Here is a 15822-nt window from a genome sequence, read left to right as displayed (position 1 = left end):
ATTTCATAAATCCTCCTTTATTGAAAAAAAAAACTATATATATTTTATTAGATATTTCTTTGAGACTCGTAAAAGATTATAACTTCATTATGTTAGAGTGTATTTGTTTATTACTTAATATCCAACTTCTAAGTTCTAATACTTCAGTTAATACTGTAAATTTATTGAATTAGAATATTATAAAAATATTATGAATTATCACATTGTTTCTAAAAAAAATTGATATTCAGATGTCTCACATTCTCAACATTTGTATTCTGTTAGAAAAAAAATGAAAAAAAAAAATATTCAGATAATGAACAAGCAAACGTGCAAAACGGCGTCGTTTTAAGACGTTATGCCATGTCACACCACAAACACACTCATGAACCCAAACTAAGTTGAAGAATGAAGAAGACTTTATCTTCTTCTTCATGGCTCTGAAGCTGGCACACACTCACAATTTTCCCATCTTCGCCCCAACCCTCGACCCCAATCCCAACCCGCGTCCATCCTCGGAGCCCCGACTGTCTCGCTGGAGCAACCCGCAAACCCGCTCCGACAGATCCCCCAATGCACGCCGAACGAGCCGACCCTCCGGCTCGGCCAAGAGGTCCAAAAGCCCACCAAGGCCCAACGTGGACCCGGAGTCCCACCCGGCGTTAAGGTTCTCCAACATCCCCAAACTGAAACCGCGACGGATAACCTCCACCCCGGATAACGTGAAAATCAGCGACGACGGACTATCCTACGTCATCGATGGTGCCCCGTTCGAGTTCAAGTACAGCTACACGGAAACCCCCAAAACGAAGCCAACCAAAATACGAGAACCGCCTTTCCTGCCGTTTGGTCCCGCCACCATGCCGCGTCCGTGGACGGGTCGCGCGCCGCTACCGCCGAGCAAGAAGAAGCTGAAGGAGTTCGATTCATTCGAGCTTCCACCGCCACACAAGAAGGGGGTTAAGCCGGTGCAGTCGCCGGGCCCGTATTTGCCGGGGACAGGACCTAGGTACGTGATGTCGAGGGAGGAGATTTTGGGGGAACCATTGACGACGGAGGAGATTCGTGAATTAGTTAGATCCTGCATGAAAACCCCCCGCCAACTCAATATGGGTTCGTTTGTTGCTACTTGCTACTGTTTTCTGCTCTCTTTTGTTGTGCTTGTGGTGGAAAATTCACTGTGTTTGTTTGTGTTTTATTTTAGGTAGAGATGGTTTTACGCATAACATGTTGGATAATATACATGCTCATTGGAAGCGGCGGAGGGTGTGCAAGATCAGGTGTTTGGGAGTGTGTACTGTCGATATGGATAATGTTTGCCAGCAGCTAGAGGTTTGATTCTTCTGTATTTTATTATAACAATATGTTAATTTAAATGCTTAAAATTTTTTAAATTCTCACATCTAATCACATACTGACATTTATGATAATTTACATTCCTGAAATTTTATAATAATTACCGTAATAGTTATTCATCTATGATGTAGCAGTCAATAAGCCATATTACTTGTACTAGTTATGTAAAATTGGGTAGTTAGATTGTTAGGAATGTTTCTGAGTTGCTAATTTGCTCTCGAATGAGCTCTGCAAATTAAACATGTATACATTCGTATTAGCATATTTTTCTTCTCAGTCAAATATTGAGGAGGTGGAAGATAAATAATGATTGGAGAAGTGCAAGATTTGTCAGGAAATGGAAATGTGCAAAATAACATTGTGCTGCACCATTTGAGTTTTCTCTTCCCTCATGTTATCTGATTTTCCAGGAAAAGACAGGGGGTAAAGTCATTTTCAGACGGGGCGGTAAGGTCTACCTGTTTCGAGGAAGAAACTACAATCATAAAACACGCCCACGTTTTCCACTGATGTTGTGGAAACCTGTGAGTCCAGTATATCCTAGGTTGATTCCGCGAGTTCCTGAAGGTCTAACTCTGGAAGAAGCAACTGAAATGCGTGAAAAGGGACGCAAATTGATCCCAATATGCCGGCTAGGTACCTTTTTAAGGAAGTTTAGTGTAGTTTAGCAATTAAGAAAAGTTAATTTCTCTTGGCAAACTGGCATCTAGCTGTTTTTTTTCCTGATACACACTTTTCTAATGCATTGGCTACTTTTATCATGCTACAGGAAAAAATGGTGTTTACTATAACCTAGTTAACACTGTCAGGGAGGCATTTGAAGAGTGTGATCTAGTGCGTATAAACTGTCAAGGACTAAATAAAAGTGACTATCGAAAGATTGGAGCAAAACTAAGGGTATAACCAATTTTGGCTCCATCTGTCAAGATAATATGGACTCAGATTTTTTTTCCTGTTGTTTTGGATTTTTTACATTAATTAATGAGGATATACTATATTAAAATCTTTCTTTCACAACTATTCTTTTGACTGTAGGATCTTGTACCGTGCACATTGCTTTCCTTTCAATATGAGCACATACTTATGTGGAGAGGACCTAATTGGAAGTCCTCTATACCAGATCTTGGAGATGACCTCAAGGAAGCCAATAAGATTGTCGACAATAAAAATTTTGAACCACGGCCATCAGAGGCCCTGGAAATCTCAGCGCAAGGTCTACAGAAGAACACAGTAGAGCATGAAAGCAATTTATCACATGACGCTACCATTTCCTCCTGTTCAAGTGATGTGACTTTGGATAAGGTTGAGGTGCCATATCCCATTGAAGATAGCAGGCAATCTATTTCTGAGGTTACTGAGCTTGCTTCACTTACAAAAGTTTATGAAGTTGAAACTGCAAATGTTGCTACAGACTCCTATGCTGAGCCCGACCCTTGCACGAGTCCCTGTCCAAGTATGACCTTATCACACTATAATAACAGTTCTGAAGGCTCGACGAGAGCAATGAGTGATAACCATGGAGCTGAGAATATAATGGTTAGCCAAACCATCTGTGTTGGTCTTTCTGCTTCAATTTCAGGATCTGATACAACTGTTGGAGGTGGTGACAATTATACCAATGGAATGGTAGATCCTCATTGTGATAAGCTACTAGATACTTTAGGAGAAGTAGATGTCAGTCAGTTACCAAGGTCAGCTGCTCCTTGTATGAAAGAAATTTTGTTACTGTTCGAACAAGCTGTCGAGCAAGGTAGTGCGCTTGTTCTAGATAACGATTCTTTGGATGCGGACAATATTTACCAAAAAGCAGTTGCCTTTGCCAAATCAGCTTCACCTGGACCAGTTTTTGGGAAACAAAGAAAGGCTGCGACTGTGGTTCAAAAGAGTCACAAGAATGAAGGTTCAACTTTAGAGACTAAAGAAACTACCACTGTTTCCACGAAACGGGAAAAGGCGAGGAGTACTAAAATTTCTAGAAAAGCTAATTTTGATGGCCAATTACTGAATGATGTACCACAAGGAACATTAGGAGTTGATGAACTTGCTAAACTTTTATTATGATGCTGGATGGTTTTATCTAAAGTTCTGATGCCATTGCAGAGGATTTCATTGAATCATACGTAGTGCATTTGTTGACAAAGTATTTTTTTATTTCCTTCGGCCTTTGCTTTTGTTACTTTCCATGGTATGATCCCAATATTATATCGGTATGGTTTACTCACTGTCATGGTTTTGTTATCAGCCTCTTAGGCTGTGGCTAGACGTCTAATACCGTTTTAAATAAAATGTAATGTACGCAGTGGTATGGAAAGACGGGAAGTATCATATCATTGTTTTATATTTCATTGTATGGATGTCAGGTAGAATGATGAAGAAATGGTGGAAAAATAAGATTGTGAATCACAATCTTCTGGAAGTGATCATCGCTGAGAAAAGGAGATTAAATAAATATATAAGCGATACATCATATTTAAAAGAAAATGTCTAAATAGATTGAATTTTTTGACAACGAAAGCAACAAAAAATATTCTAAAAGAAAAATAATATATATATATAGAGAAAGAGAGAGAGAGATATTGTACTATGTGGAGATGTATTTTTTGACAATGGTGTCAATATAATACCACCCTATTCTAAAAAAAGGAAGAAAAAAAAAACATATAAAGAAAAGTTGTTCGATATATTAGTATGGTGAGATTTTAAACATTTGTCCCTGGCGTCCCTTCTGATGCATTTTGGTCGTTAGTAACAACATTCTTCCAGAACCAATGGTTTTGGAAAAGAAGATAAATCTCTTCTATTGGGACTTTCTTGGTTTCGGGCAAAAGGAAGAAGACGAAGCAACTCATGATGACAATTAAGGCAGCGAAGAGCAAGAAAATTCCATATTTGAGGTGGCAAAGTGACATGAGGAACAACTGAGCAACAAGTGCGGTGAAGATCATGTTGACACACACCACAATACTCTGAGCAGCTGACCTTATCTCTAATGGGAATAACTCACTCGGAACCAACCACCCAAGGGGACCCCAAGATCTCCCATATGCCAACACGAACAAGAAAATCACAACAACCAGAACAGCACTGGGTCCTCTTCCAAGTTCTTTCCCGTGTCCAAAGTCCACAGCCAAAACCGCAGCCGTAATAATCTGCAAATCAATAAAAAAAAAAAAGAGAGTCCAATTAGCAATTCCATTAAAAGCGTTGCATTTGTTTGATAAGAGGTAGAAGTAGTTACCATGCAGCATATCATTTCAAATCCAGCTTCCAGAAAGAATTTTCTTCTACCAAACTTGTCAACCAAAAACATTGAGATGACTGTGGCAACTAGAAGAGCGCCATTGGTGATAAAAGATGAAAACAGAGAAGCATTAGCACCGAACCCCAAACTCTGGAAAATAACAGGGGCATAGAAGAGGATGGAGTTATTGCCGGTTAGCTGCTGGAATGCTGGAATCCCCAAGGCACCTATGATCAGTTGTGGCCTGTACTTCCTCTTGAGGAGTGTCCTAAATGGGNTCTTCACAGCTCTNGCTTCTTCNCTTGCTTCCTTAAGATCTTCAAATTCAGCATCAACATTCTTTGTACCTCTAACTTTCTCCAATACTTTTCTTGCTTCGTCCAACCTTCCTTGCTCCACAAGGCTGTTAGGTGTCTCAGCACACAGAAGACCTCCAATAAGCATAAGAACTGCCGGAACACCTGCCAAACCCAGTGATATCCTCCATCCGTAGGGATGGATTTTGTTCGTAAAGTAATTCACTAGGTTTGCAACTAAGATTCCAGCACACGTTGTGAACTGAAACAGTTGGTTCACTGCTCCTCGGTTCTTTGCCGGAGCCATTTCCGAAAGATACAACGGAACAGCCTACACAATTGAATGCACCATTAAGAATAATATTTCTTTATAAGTAACGTATGCGTGTTAGAAATCCAGTCAGAAACAAGAAGCAACGTGTGAAGGAAGTTCCATGATTAAAATGATTTTGATACGGTGAGGATTAGTTTTGGAGTATTTGACTTACTTGGTTACCAAAGCCAATGCCTCCGCCGAGAAGGACCCTGCCAATGATGAGCATTGCAATATTCCTAGCTGCTGCATTGAGGATTGCCCCAGCCAGAAAGCTAAGGGCTCCCATTATGATGCTGGCCTTTCTTCCCTTGATTCTTGTTAAGTAGGAGGCAAAGAATGTCATGACCAATGCTGAGATATAGAGGGACGATGTGAACAGTGTTAGGACTTGGTCGTCATATTTGCAGTAGTCTGTCTCATTCAGATGCATGTTCTTCCTTCTGTACACATTTGGGAAGAACTCCTTCAAAAAATCATCCATTGAAGTCACCCCACCTGACACCACACCATCACAAGTAAATTTCTCATTCTGAACTTTCTTTTGAGACAACATGAAAAGAAGAAGATATAAAAATTCATATAAAAAATTATCTAAAACATTCTATCCATATAAAAAATTCATTGAACAGGTTGTTTCAATGATATTATTCATCGAAAAAGATGAGAGAAGAATGACCTGAAACACCAAGGTCATAGCCAAAAAGCGAGCCACCAAGTGCCCCAACAATGCATGTAAAGGCAAAATAGTAAGTGAATTTGTGCTCATAAAGATGAGCCCTTTTACCACGCTCTCCACCTTCAACTACTCCCCCTGCCATTGCTCTCTCGCTCTCTGTTTTTTCAAAGAAAATCTTTCACCGTCTCTGTTCTTTCAAACATCAACTTCACGCTGCTATAAATAAGACCTCCGGAGTCAATCACAGTTCACATGCTTTACAAACATCAAAATAGTAACAGATACCAATATATCAACTACTTGTAAGTAATTCCGTTGTTAATATTAATATCATTTTTATAAAATAATCTATCTTTTCTTAATACAGGAACAATTTCTTTTTTATCTTTTAATCGAACAACTGCCAAACAGTAACTATTTCTGTTATAAAATAACCTATTTGTTTTTTATTTTTATACGGAATAACTTCAACAAAACAGTTAAACCTTAATAAGGTAAAGATATTCGCAACAGAAAATTTATTCACCAGTTTAAGCTATAAATAAACCTGCCCGTTTTTTTTAGACAAGTAAAAAATATAATACGGTTGAGGAGAAAATAAAGAAAAAATAATTAATGATAAAAAGTTTTCTTCGTTTATATCTTTTTCAAATTGGTTTCTTGGTTTATCATACGTGGAAAAGGTGGCCGAATTCTTATAATTGAAATTAATTGTTAATTAATAGTAAAGTATATTTTATTTATATACTAAATAGTATAATGTAAATCTTAAATTTAACAGATAAACTCTTTCTGAAATTATATCATATTATATATTATATATTTTCGTTTACTTGAAATCGATAAAAACAGAAAAGTTAATATTGAACCTTAACCTAAAAAAATACAATTTAATGTATCTAAATTCCAATGCACTTAACTTGGTCACATTTGGATTATACGACACTTGAATTGCAGTTGGGACAGTTTCAATAACAATTTTATCTATAAAATAATTTCTTAACAACTTTAAATAATACAAATTTTTCGAATAAGTTAAACAGATCTTATATCATAAACTTAGAATTGATCGCACAAACTTTTATTCGTTATTATTCTATACTTTAAAATAACGTATTCTTAAGCTTTAAATAATTAGTTAAATACAGTTAGAAACTAAATAATAGTAGTATGATATTTGTCAAAAAATAGAACTAATGTGATAATACACATCTTAAATATTTTCTAATGTGATATATATATATATATATATATATATATATATATATATATATATATATATATATATATATATATTGTTATTGGTAATTTATTATTTTAATTTTCAAGGACTTTACAAATCTAAAATGTTACATTTTTTCTATATTAATTTAGATAGTCATCTAAATTATTTATTATCTTTGAACTAATTCTTACAAACAATATATATTTTATATCAAAAACAATAGTAGAATGAATTGATTGGATTGTTGGAACTTAGGATAAAATCAAAATTTTGAATTATTAATATTTTTTTATCTGACCTCGCTTTGCTGTATTGTAGAGATTTTGACAGTTAATTAAAATTAAATTAATATATCTATACCAATATATACAATATTTGGGATTCCCCTATTTAGCTTACGCAATATATTTTTTCTAAGATTGCTCTTAAAATAATTATATTTTTATTTAGTATTCATATAATTATTAACTTTTATGTAACCACTTCATTCTACTCTTATTTTTCAATATCTCATATATCATAATCAGTAACATATTTTTTACCAACTCTATTGGACTTTTATTTTTCAATATTGTATAGAATTAATATAAAAGATAACTTGAATTATATTTTAAATATTTTTTATATTTTTTAATTACAATATTTAATAATGACTTATATTATCTTAAAACTTTTAAAATAAGGAACCCACAACCTAATAACACATTATTTCACTAATCTAATTAAATTAAGTTGATTTTGTTCATATCACTGGGTTATAATATTATATTAGACATAAACTATTATTGATTTTATAACAATATGTGTATGAATTTATCAAATCCCACAACTTTCATTATACTCGTGTTTCAAACAAAAGTTTCTGGATTTACATAAGTGTAAATAAATGGCTATAATGTGTTTACAAACCTAATAATCTAAAATACAATCACATATTTAGTTTTTCATCTCCAATGACATATTTAGAAAGAGGATAAAATAATGTAACTTTGGATAGCATGGACAAAAGAAGTTTAGGAGTAACTCATAAGTGTAATTATTAAACAAAAAATATTTGGTAAAATTAGTTAATAAATTATTTATAAATATAAGAGAACATAGTTATATTAATTTCATCATATAAATAAAATTTATATAAATATATATATATATATATATATATATATATATATATATATTATGTAATTATTTTTTAAAATTTTTTAAAAAAAATAGTCAGCATTTTAGTGTTTTTAAATAATTTTCAGTTTCTTGAAATTCACTAATTAGCTAAAGCAACTTCTCCTACGTAAAACTTGTATTCCTTTTCGATAAGTTTATAAATCGCTCTATACTTAAAACTTTTTAGGTGAATAAGCATTGACTCTTTAGACAAAGAGATATTACCATCTAAAAATATAAATATACTACCAACTTATTCGTCACACATTATAACCAAAATTTATCAGACAAAAATAAATTCTAATTTTATATCAAGATTCAATATTAAAAACATATTTAATTCTTAAAATAATAATATAAAACAAAAATGTTTGAAATTACAGTTCATATTCAATTAATCTATTTTTTTAATCCTAATTTGTTTATTAACGTATAATCATGTGACAAACTATATATGGTTTACAACAGCTTATTAGGATCTTTTTAGCATCTACACGAAACCTTCCTAAAAATCTAGAAATAGACATCCTTCATTACTTTGGTATTCTGTCTCTGTCATTGAGTTTGAATATTTCCAACATAGTTGTTTTCAAAAATAGTTTAAAACTAAAAAATATTATTTAATGAAATTCCATATATGAATGGTTTAAAATTGGTAAGAGTTTTATAATTATAAAATGCAAGGTTTTCTATATCAGAAAGTACGCAAAAAGTTGTGGTGCTGAACACAGTCATTTCATACAGTCCTTCAAACACACTTTCTGTGCTGCTGATTTTGTGCAGTTTTTATCTTCCTGAGGTGCTTATGCAGCTACTGAAAATGGGTTTCGCCAAGACACCGGGTCTTGTTGACACGTCCAAAAGTTTCTGTTGAAATGTGGGATTATTTCCTACAATGACCACTGAACCTTTTTTATTTCATTTTATACATTTTCATTGCTCTATGTATTATCCCAATGGTCTTTGTAGTATACTGTCAGACATCATGGAGGAAAAGAGATCCAACAAATATAAAAGCAACAAATTATATTTAAAAGTATATCATAATACGCTTAACTTTATGACATTGAAAGTAAGAAATAAATAGCTAAAGGAAAATAAATGTATACTTGTTCAATCTATTTTGTTGACAATTTTACACTATAGCTACCGGTTTCCCGTTTGATGTCCTTTGGTTTTGGTCTGATACGATGTTTTTCCAGAACCAATGGTTTTCGAAAAGAAGATAAATTTCCTCAATTGGGACTTTCTTTGTTTCCGGCAAAAGGAAGAAAACGAAGCAACTCATGATGACAATTAAGCCACCGAAGAGCAAGAAGATTCCATATTTGAGGTGGCAAAGTGACATGAGGAACAACTGAGCAACAAGTGCAGTGAAGATCATGTTGACACACACCACCATACTCTGTGCAGCTGACCTTATCTCTAATGGGAATAGCTCACTCGGAACCAACCACCCAAGGGGACCCCAAGATCTCCCATATGCTAATACGAACAAGAATATCACAACAACCAGAAAGGCACTGATTCCTTTCCCAAGTTCTTTGCCATGTCCAAACTCCACAGCCAAAACCACAGCCGTAATAATCTGCAAAGCAATCAAAAGGTCCAATTAGCTATTCCATTAAAAGCGTTGCATTTGTTTCATAAAACTAAAGGACAATAAGAGCTAGAACAAGTAGTTACCATGCAGATTATCATTTCAAATCCAGCTTCCAGAAAGAATTTTCTTCTACCAAACTTGTCAACCAAAAACATTGAGATGACGGTGGCAACTAGAAGAGCCCCATTGGTGATAAAAGATGAAAAGAGAGCAGCATTAGCACCGAACCCCAAACTCTGGAAAATAACAGGGGCATAGAAGAGGATGGAGTTATTGCCGGTTAGCTGCTGGAATGCTGGAATCCCCAAGGCACCTATGATCAGTTGTGGCCTGTACTTCCTCTTGAGGAGTGTCCTAAATGGGCTCTTCACAGCTCTTGCTTCTTCACTTGCTTCCTTAAGATCTTCAAATTCAGCATCAACATTCCTTGTACCTCTAACTTTCTCCAATACTCTTCTTGCTTCGTCCAACCTTCCTTGCTCCACAAGGCTGTTAGGTGTCTCAGCACACAGAAGACCTCCAATAAGCATAAGAACTGCCGGAACACCTGCCAAACCCAGTGATATCCTCCATCCGTAGGGATGGATTTTGTTCGTAAAGTAATTCACTAGGTTTGCAACTAAGATTCCAGCACANGTTGTGAACTGAAACAGTTGGTTCACTGCTCCTCGGTTCTTTGCCGGAGCCATTTCCGAAAGATACAACGGAACAGCCTACACAATTGAATGCACCATTAAGAATAATATTTCTTTATAAGTAACGTATGCNTGTTAGAAATCCAGTCAGAAACAAGAAGCAACGTTGAAACTACAATCACAAACATCTTAGTAAACATGCTACGTGTGAATGAAGTTCCATGATTAAAATGATTTTGATATGGTGAGGATTAGTTTTGAAGTATTTATTTGACTTACTTGGTTACCAAAGCCAATGCCTCCACCGAGAAGGACCCTGCCAATGATCAGCATTGCAATGTTCTTAGCTGCTGCATTGAGGATTGCGCCGGCCAGAAAGCTAAGGGCTCCCACTATGATGCTGGCCTTTCTTCCCTTGATTCTTGTTAAGTAGGATGCAAAGAATGTCATGACCAGTGCTGAGATATAAAGGGACGATGTGAACAGTGTTAGGACTTGGTCGTCATATTTGCAGTAATCTGTCTCGTTCAGATGCGAGCTCTTCCTTCTGTACACTTTTGGGAAGAACTCCTTCAGAAAATCATCCATTGAAGTCACCCCACCTGACACCACACCATCACAAGTAAATTTCTCATTCTGAACTTTCTTTCAGGTAATAAAAGAAACCAGAGAGGGGATATCAATCACTGATTTCTTTTAATACGAAACTTCAATTGTAAAACCTCTTCAACTGAAAATTGAATTAAAAATTCACAACTTTTTATGCACACAGAGCTGGTATAAAATTTTATATTCTGCAATAAAATTAGAAATCAAATTTGATTATGGGTCTTTTCGTTTAGTATCAAAATTAATTTCATAAAAGCTCGGCAAATGTTGTCGTCTTGTTCGTTGCTGCTAATCTTTTTTTCTGTAATCTGATTTTTTATTTGTATGGTTGTGTTGACTCGAGTTCCAATGAATTTCGAATTTGTTTTCAAAATTTTATGACTTAGTTCTTTAGTTCTGATGATTTAAACATCATTCTCAATAACTTATCTTCATTGAATAAGACATATAGATCTGAACAGCTGTACCAAGTTTCTAAGCGGACGAATCATAGTTCAACGTAAGCTTTCAGACATGTGCAACTTCCGTGCTTGCAGCAATTGAAATACATTTAATTTTTTTAAAAACTAACCGCAGAATCAACCTATACAACTTCCCCCCCAAACTTTTAATCCCTTAATGATACGCAACAGAATTAGATAATTTGTTTAATCAAACACTGAAAAGATGGAAATTGATGATTCAGTTTTATAACATTTCACCAAACCATTTTTACACCAGTCTTTTCAGTTTAGTTTTCTGAAACGCCCCTAGTTCATTGAAGGCATCAGAAGTTAATTCTAAAAAGTAAAATGTCAAAATCTGAATTAACATACAGAAAAATTAATTAATAATTAACAGCCAATGATATAACAAATCATACTGCTTGAAATCCAATAATAATAATAAAAAAAAAGATAAACTAAAAGAACCAATGCAAAAACAGTGTTTGTTCCATACCCTGAATAATTGCAGGATGTCATTAATTCACTAAAATACGAAATTCCAGCCGCTTTCCCAGGCAAATTTTGAGTCATAATCAATACACACTACACGTATGTTTCAGCAATAAATCAAAATCAAATCAAAACCCCCATTTTTTTTCCCGATCGTTACACTAAATTCTTCACAATTGTATATTTTGAGTACCAATGCATGATCGTGGTCAAGTAATTAGATTTTTTTCAGTGCAACGAAGAGGCATGATGAATCTAAAAGAGAGAAACGATGAAAGAAATAAAAGGAAAAAATAAGATAATTTGGCAGAGCAGAGCATGTGAAAGTAATGACAGAAACATGAAGTGAGACCGAGAAAGACAGACCCGAAACACCAAGATCATAGCCAAAGAGAGAACCGCCAAGGGCCCCAACGATACACGTAAAGGCGAAATAGTTAGTGAATCTGTGCTCGTAAAGGTGAGCCCTTTTCCCTGGTGCTCCACTTTCTACTCCTCCACCTGCCATTACTCTATCTTTTGAATTTTTGTGTCAGTGTTTGAGAACAGAGGTCCACCCTATACAAACAAACACACACCCACACACATTTCCGCTTCTTAGGCTTCTTATAAGGGTGTCCGAGTCAACGCCCCAACCCAACTCATCATCAAAGGTACCTCCTTTTTCTTTTATTTCTTAAAACTAAAATACACAACATTTACTAAATTAATAGAAAAAAAATGGTTTTTTTAACAATTTTTTTTTTAATAATGACTTGTGATTAGTTCAATAAATTTAAAGGAATCAATAAAATAGTAATTATTGTTAAAGTGTCGTTAACCAAATTAATATTCCTTCTTTTGTCCTTTTTGGTTTAAACAAATTAATGAAATGATTAATGTTTTTGTTTTCAATAAGATATTATTTATTTCTAAAGTGATAAAAAATATATGTAATAAACAAGAAAAGGTATTTTTGGCAAAAGTAATTAAAATTTCATATGCAAAATGCAATTTTTTTTTCTAATATTGTCTGACTCCAACGGATAACCTCAAATGACAGCGTGCTTGCGCTGGAAACGGAGCGACTGTATCAACTTAACCGCATCCCATCGGATCCTTAAATTTCGTAATCACAATTAACGCGCAACTGGTAAAGGAAACACCACCTTAATTTAATGGTGTGCCAGAATAGAATAGCTATTTTTTCCTTTTCACGATCAAATATATTAAGGAATTAATTAAGTTTAAATCATTAACATTTAAATATATACAGTAGAAAAAGGGATTAAGACAGAGATTATTAGAGTCAGAGTCGAGTGTGGAATTATCAAACTTGGTTACTGAATAGTCAATCTTATCTTATCCCAGTCATATAAAATATATGAATATATAATTTTTGCCAACTTACCAATCAAAAATGCATCATTTGTCTAATATGGTGGCTGCTTTTGTCAATGCATTTTTATTTTATTTTATGTTAAAATAGTCAACTGTTATCTAATAATGAGATACCTTTTATCTCTGCTTTTATATATGCATTTTAAGTAATGATACATAAAATGATTTAAATCAATTTATATGTTTAACTTCTTTCTATATAATAAATTTCATAATAAATAAATGTATTAATGTATATTATATATAATTTAAATTATAATAAATATCTTCAAATATATAACATTTTGGATTTGTAATAATTAATTAAATCGTGTTATAAATATATGTTAAATCATTTATATTTTTAATAGGTTATTAAATTTGAGTTAGATATAGAAGTAAATTGTTGTAAATTGAGAAAAAAAATCAAGGGTGTATAAAAATAAGGATAGTTTAGGATCAACTTAGCAATTAATTTGCAAACAAGTTGATGCTCGATATAATGGTAGTTACATAAAAATTTTAAAGAAAAAAAGAAAAAGGAAAGAAAAACATAAAGGGATCATGCCAAATTTATAATTAAACTATATCGCATTCATGGGCAGAAAAAAAAACTATTATGAAAGATAAAAATCCATGATCTTTTTCATTAAAATCATTTCATACCTTGAGCTCTATGTATTAAGAAAAGTGTATAATATATTAAAAATTTTATCATTAGTTAATCCTTATATATTTCATTTTTTTTTTACATCTTTAGTAGTTTTTGTTTTAGAAAATTTAGTATTAACTTTCTACATTTACTAGGTTTCTTATAATTTGAACTAATTCATAATGAGAATCATAATTGTTTTTCTCATCAAACATATTAGTCCACTTGAAAGTTAAAATTTTTTTTCTTATCAAACATATTAGTCCACTTAAAAGTTATTTTCAATTTCTCTCCGAAATGAGTCTCCTTAGCTATGGAAGGATTAAGAATTACCATAAAAACTATTATGAATTAAATCTAATTGTTATAAACGCTGCAAAGTATTGATAATGGGAATGACATTCTCCAAATAAAGCATTAGTCAAAGAATCAAACTTCACTAGCACACCACTATCAAGATTCTTATTCATCTATAACACAATTATTATCATGATTAATCATCACTGGATCAAGTTGTCATGGAGTAACGAGATATCCATAACAAGTTGTACCATAAAAGACTAAACCACGGGTTTCACCGCAAGCTCTACCACTTGATCAAAAGAGTCCTTAATCTCATCATGTACATTAATCACTTTAAGACGATAATGTTGTAATTTTATGTCAACTATTTTCTCTCCACAAGAAATAACATTGTTATTCTCGTCTACAATTATGACTAAGGAAGAAATAACATAATTTACAAACAATTAATCTATATTCTGAATCAAAACCACAAAAATCTTTAATTCATTGGATTCTTACGTTATATTCACCATAGTCAATAAATCATGCACTTCTTTCTTGATATCAAATTTTTGATATTTTTTTGTTGTTAAGGATGAACTAGTGGAGGAATCAATAAAAAATAAAACGGAGAATGATAGATGAAGAAGATGAAGACTAACTGTTTGTGGGAATATAAATTGCAGAAGATTAAATTACATTATCAAATATAAAATACAATATAATAAAGGAAATCAATGAGAGTAGTGATCCAAATTGTTACAATGGATTTTGTTATTTCTTCTTGTACGCTATATTTTCTGTGTGTGTAAAATTGTATTTATATTTTGTCACCCCTATTTTACATACTCATTTATTTTTTTTCTTTTTTTTTTGACAAATACTTGGCATATAATAAAATAAAATAAAAAATACATAAACTGAAGTAACTTTCCTAAAGCTCCCCACATCGTGTCAGATATTCTTATTGCCTCCATGTTTTGTAACAGTTATTACATATAACATCTTTTCAAATTGACCTTAAATTTACGTTTCAATTTTTTTATTTTTTTTTTATGTTTTCTTTGCTTTGATCAAGTTTCTTCTCTATATCTTTCGTCTCTCGATATCTTTCATCTAGGTCAATCAATATCTTTCATCTCTCGATATCTTTCATCTAGGTCAAACACCTTTTAATGTATCAAAAACATTCTCAACTTATTCTCCTTTCTATTCTACTTATCTTGACAATTCCATTTTTCACTTTTTATATGGTAATGTACTTCTGAAAATTTTCAATTGAATTATTCTCTCAATGCCCTCTTAACATGCACACAAATTTTGTATATTCCTCCTAATATTTTTTATAAAGAAATTTTTTTAAAGATTTTTTATATGTTCACATAACAATAAATACATAATACACACACACACACACACATATATATATATATATATATATATATATATATATATATATATATATATATATATATATATATATATATATATATA

The 15822-nt window shown here is 32.9% G+C and overlaps 3 protein-coding genes across 3 annotated transcripts; 1 reads left to right on the top strand and 2 right to left on the bottom strand.

Moving 5' to 3' along the window:
- The first annotated feature begins 353 nt into the window (after nucleotides 1–353).
- Nucleotides 354–3475, top strand: LOC106769180 (CRS2-associated factor 1, chloroplastic). The gene is made up of 5 exons (XM_014654688.2): nucleotides 354–1092; nucleotides 1184–1311; nucleotides 1746–1971; nucleotides 2105–2232; nucleotides 2371–3475. Exons 1-5 carry the CDS (start codon nucleotides 414–416, stop codon nucleotides 3394–3396), a joined length of 2187 nt encoding a protein of 728 aa, XP_014510174.1. The 5' UTR covers nucleotides 354–413; the 3' UTR covers nucleotides 3397–3475.
- A 180-nt stretch (nucleotides 3476–3655) lies between these two features.
- LOC106766627 (sugar transport protein 14-like) lies at nucleotides 3656–6077 on the bottom strand. The gene is made up of 4 exons (XM_014651344.2): nucleotides 5865–6077; nucleotides 5361–5683; nucleotides 4574–5203; nucleotides 3656–4484 (listed from the first exon to the last, which is right to left on the bottom strand). Exons 1-4 carry the CDS (start codon nucleotides 6004–6006, stop codon nucleotides 4035–4037), a joined length of 1545 nt encoding a protein of 514 aa, XP_014506830.1. The 5' UTR covers nucleotides 6007–6077; the 3' UTR covers nucleotides 3656–4034.
- Nucleotides 6078–9238: 3161 nt separating this feature from the next.
- LOC106767110 (sugar transport protein 14) lies at nucleotides 9239–12659 on the bottom strand. The gene is made up of 4 exons (XM_014651941.2): nucleotides 12399–12659; nucleotides 10768–11090; nucleotides 9937–10566; nucleotides 9239–9838 (listed from the first exon to the last, which is right to left on the bottom strand). Exons 1-4 carry the CDS (start codon nucleotides 12538–12540, stop codon nucleotides 9386–9388), a joined length of 1548 nt encoding a protein of 515 aa, XP_014507427.1. The 5' UTR covers nucleotides 12541–12659; the 3' UTR covers nucleotides 9239–9385.
- Between the last annotated feature and the right edge of the window lie 3163 nt (nucleotides 12660–15822).

This window comes from Vigna radiata, chromosome 7 (genome assembly GCF_000741045.1).
Source record: "Vigna radiata var. radiata cultivar VC1973A chromosome 7, Vradiata_ver6, whole genome shotgun sequence".
Lineage (NCBI taxonomy): Eukaryota > Viridiplantae > Streptophyta > Magnoliopsida > Fabales > Fabaceae > Vigna > Vigna radiata.
This window is presented reverse-complemented; position numbering and strand designations above follow the sequence as displayed.

Excerpts from the sequence above, each read along its gene's own strand:
- LOC106769180 (XM_014654688.2), top strand. The coding sequence starts at position 414 with ATGGCTCTGAAGCTGGCACACACTCACAATTTTCCCATCTTCGCCCCA. Across the intron at positions 1,312-1,745 it reads ATGTTTGCCAGCAGCTAGAG|GAAAAGACAGGGGGTAAAGT; the intron begins GTTTGATTCTTC and ends CTGATTTTCCAG. Across the intron at positions 1,972-2,104 it reads GATCCCAATATGCCGGCTAG|GAAAAAATGGTGTTTACTAT; the intron begins GTACCTTTTTAA and ends ATCATGCTACAG.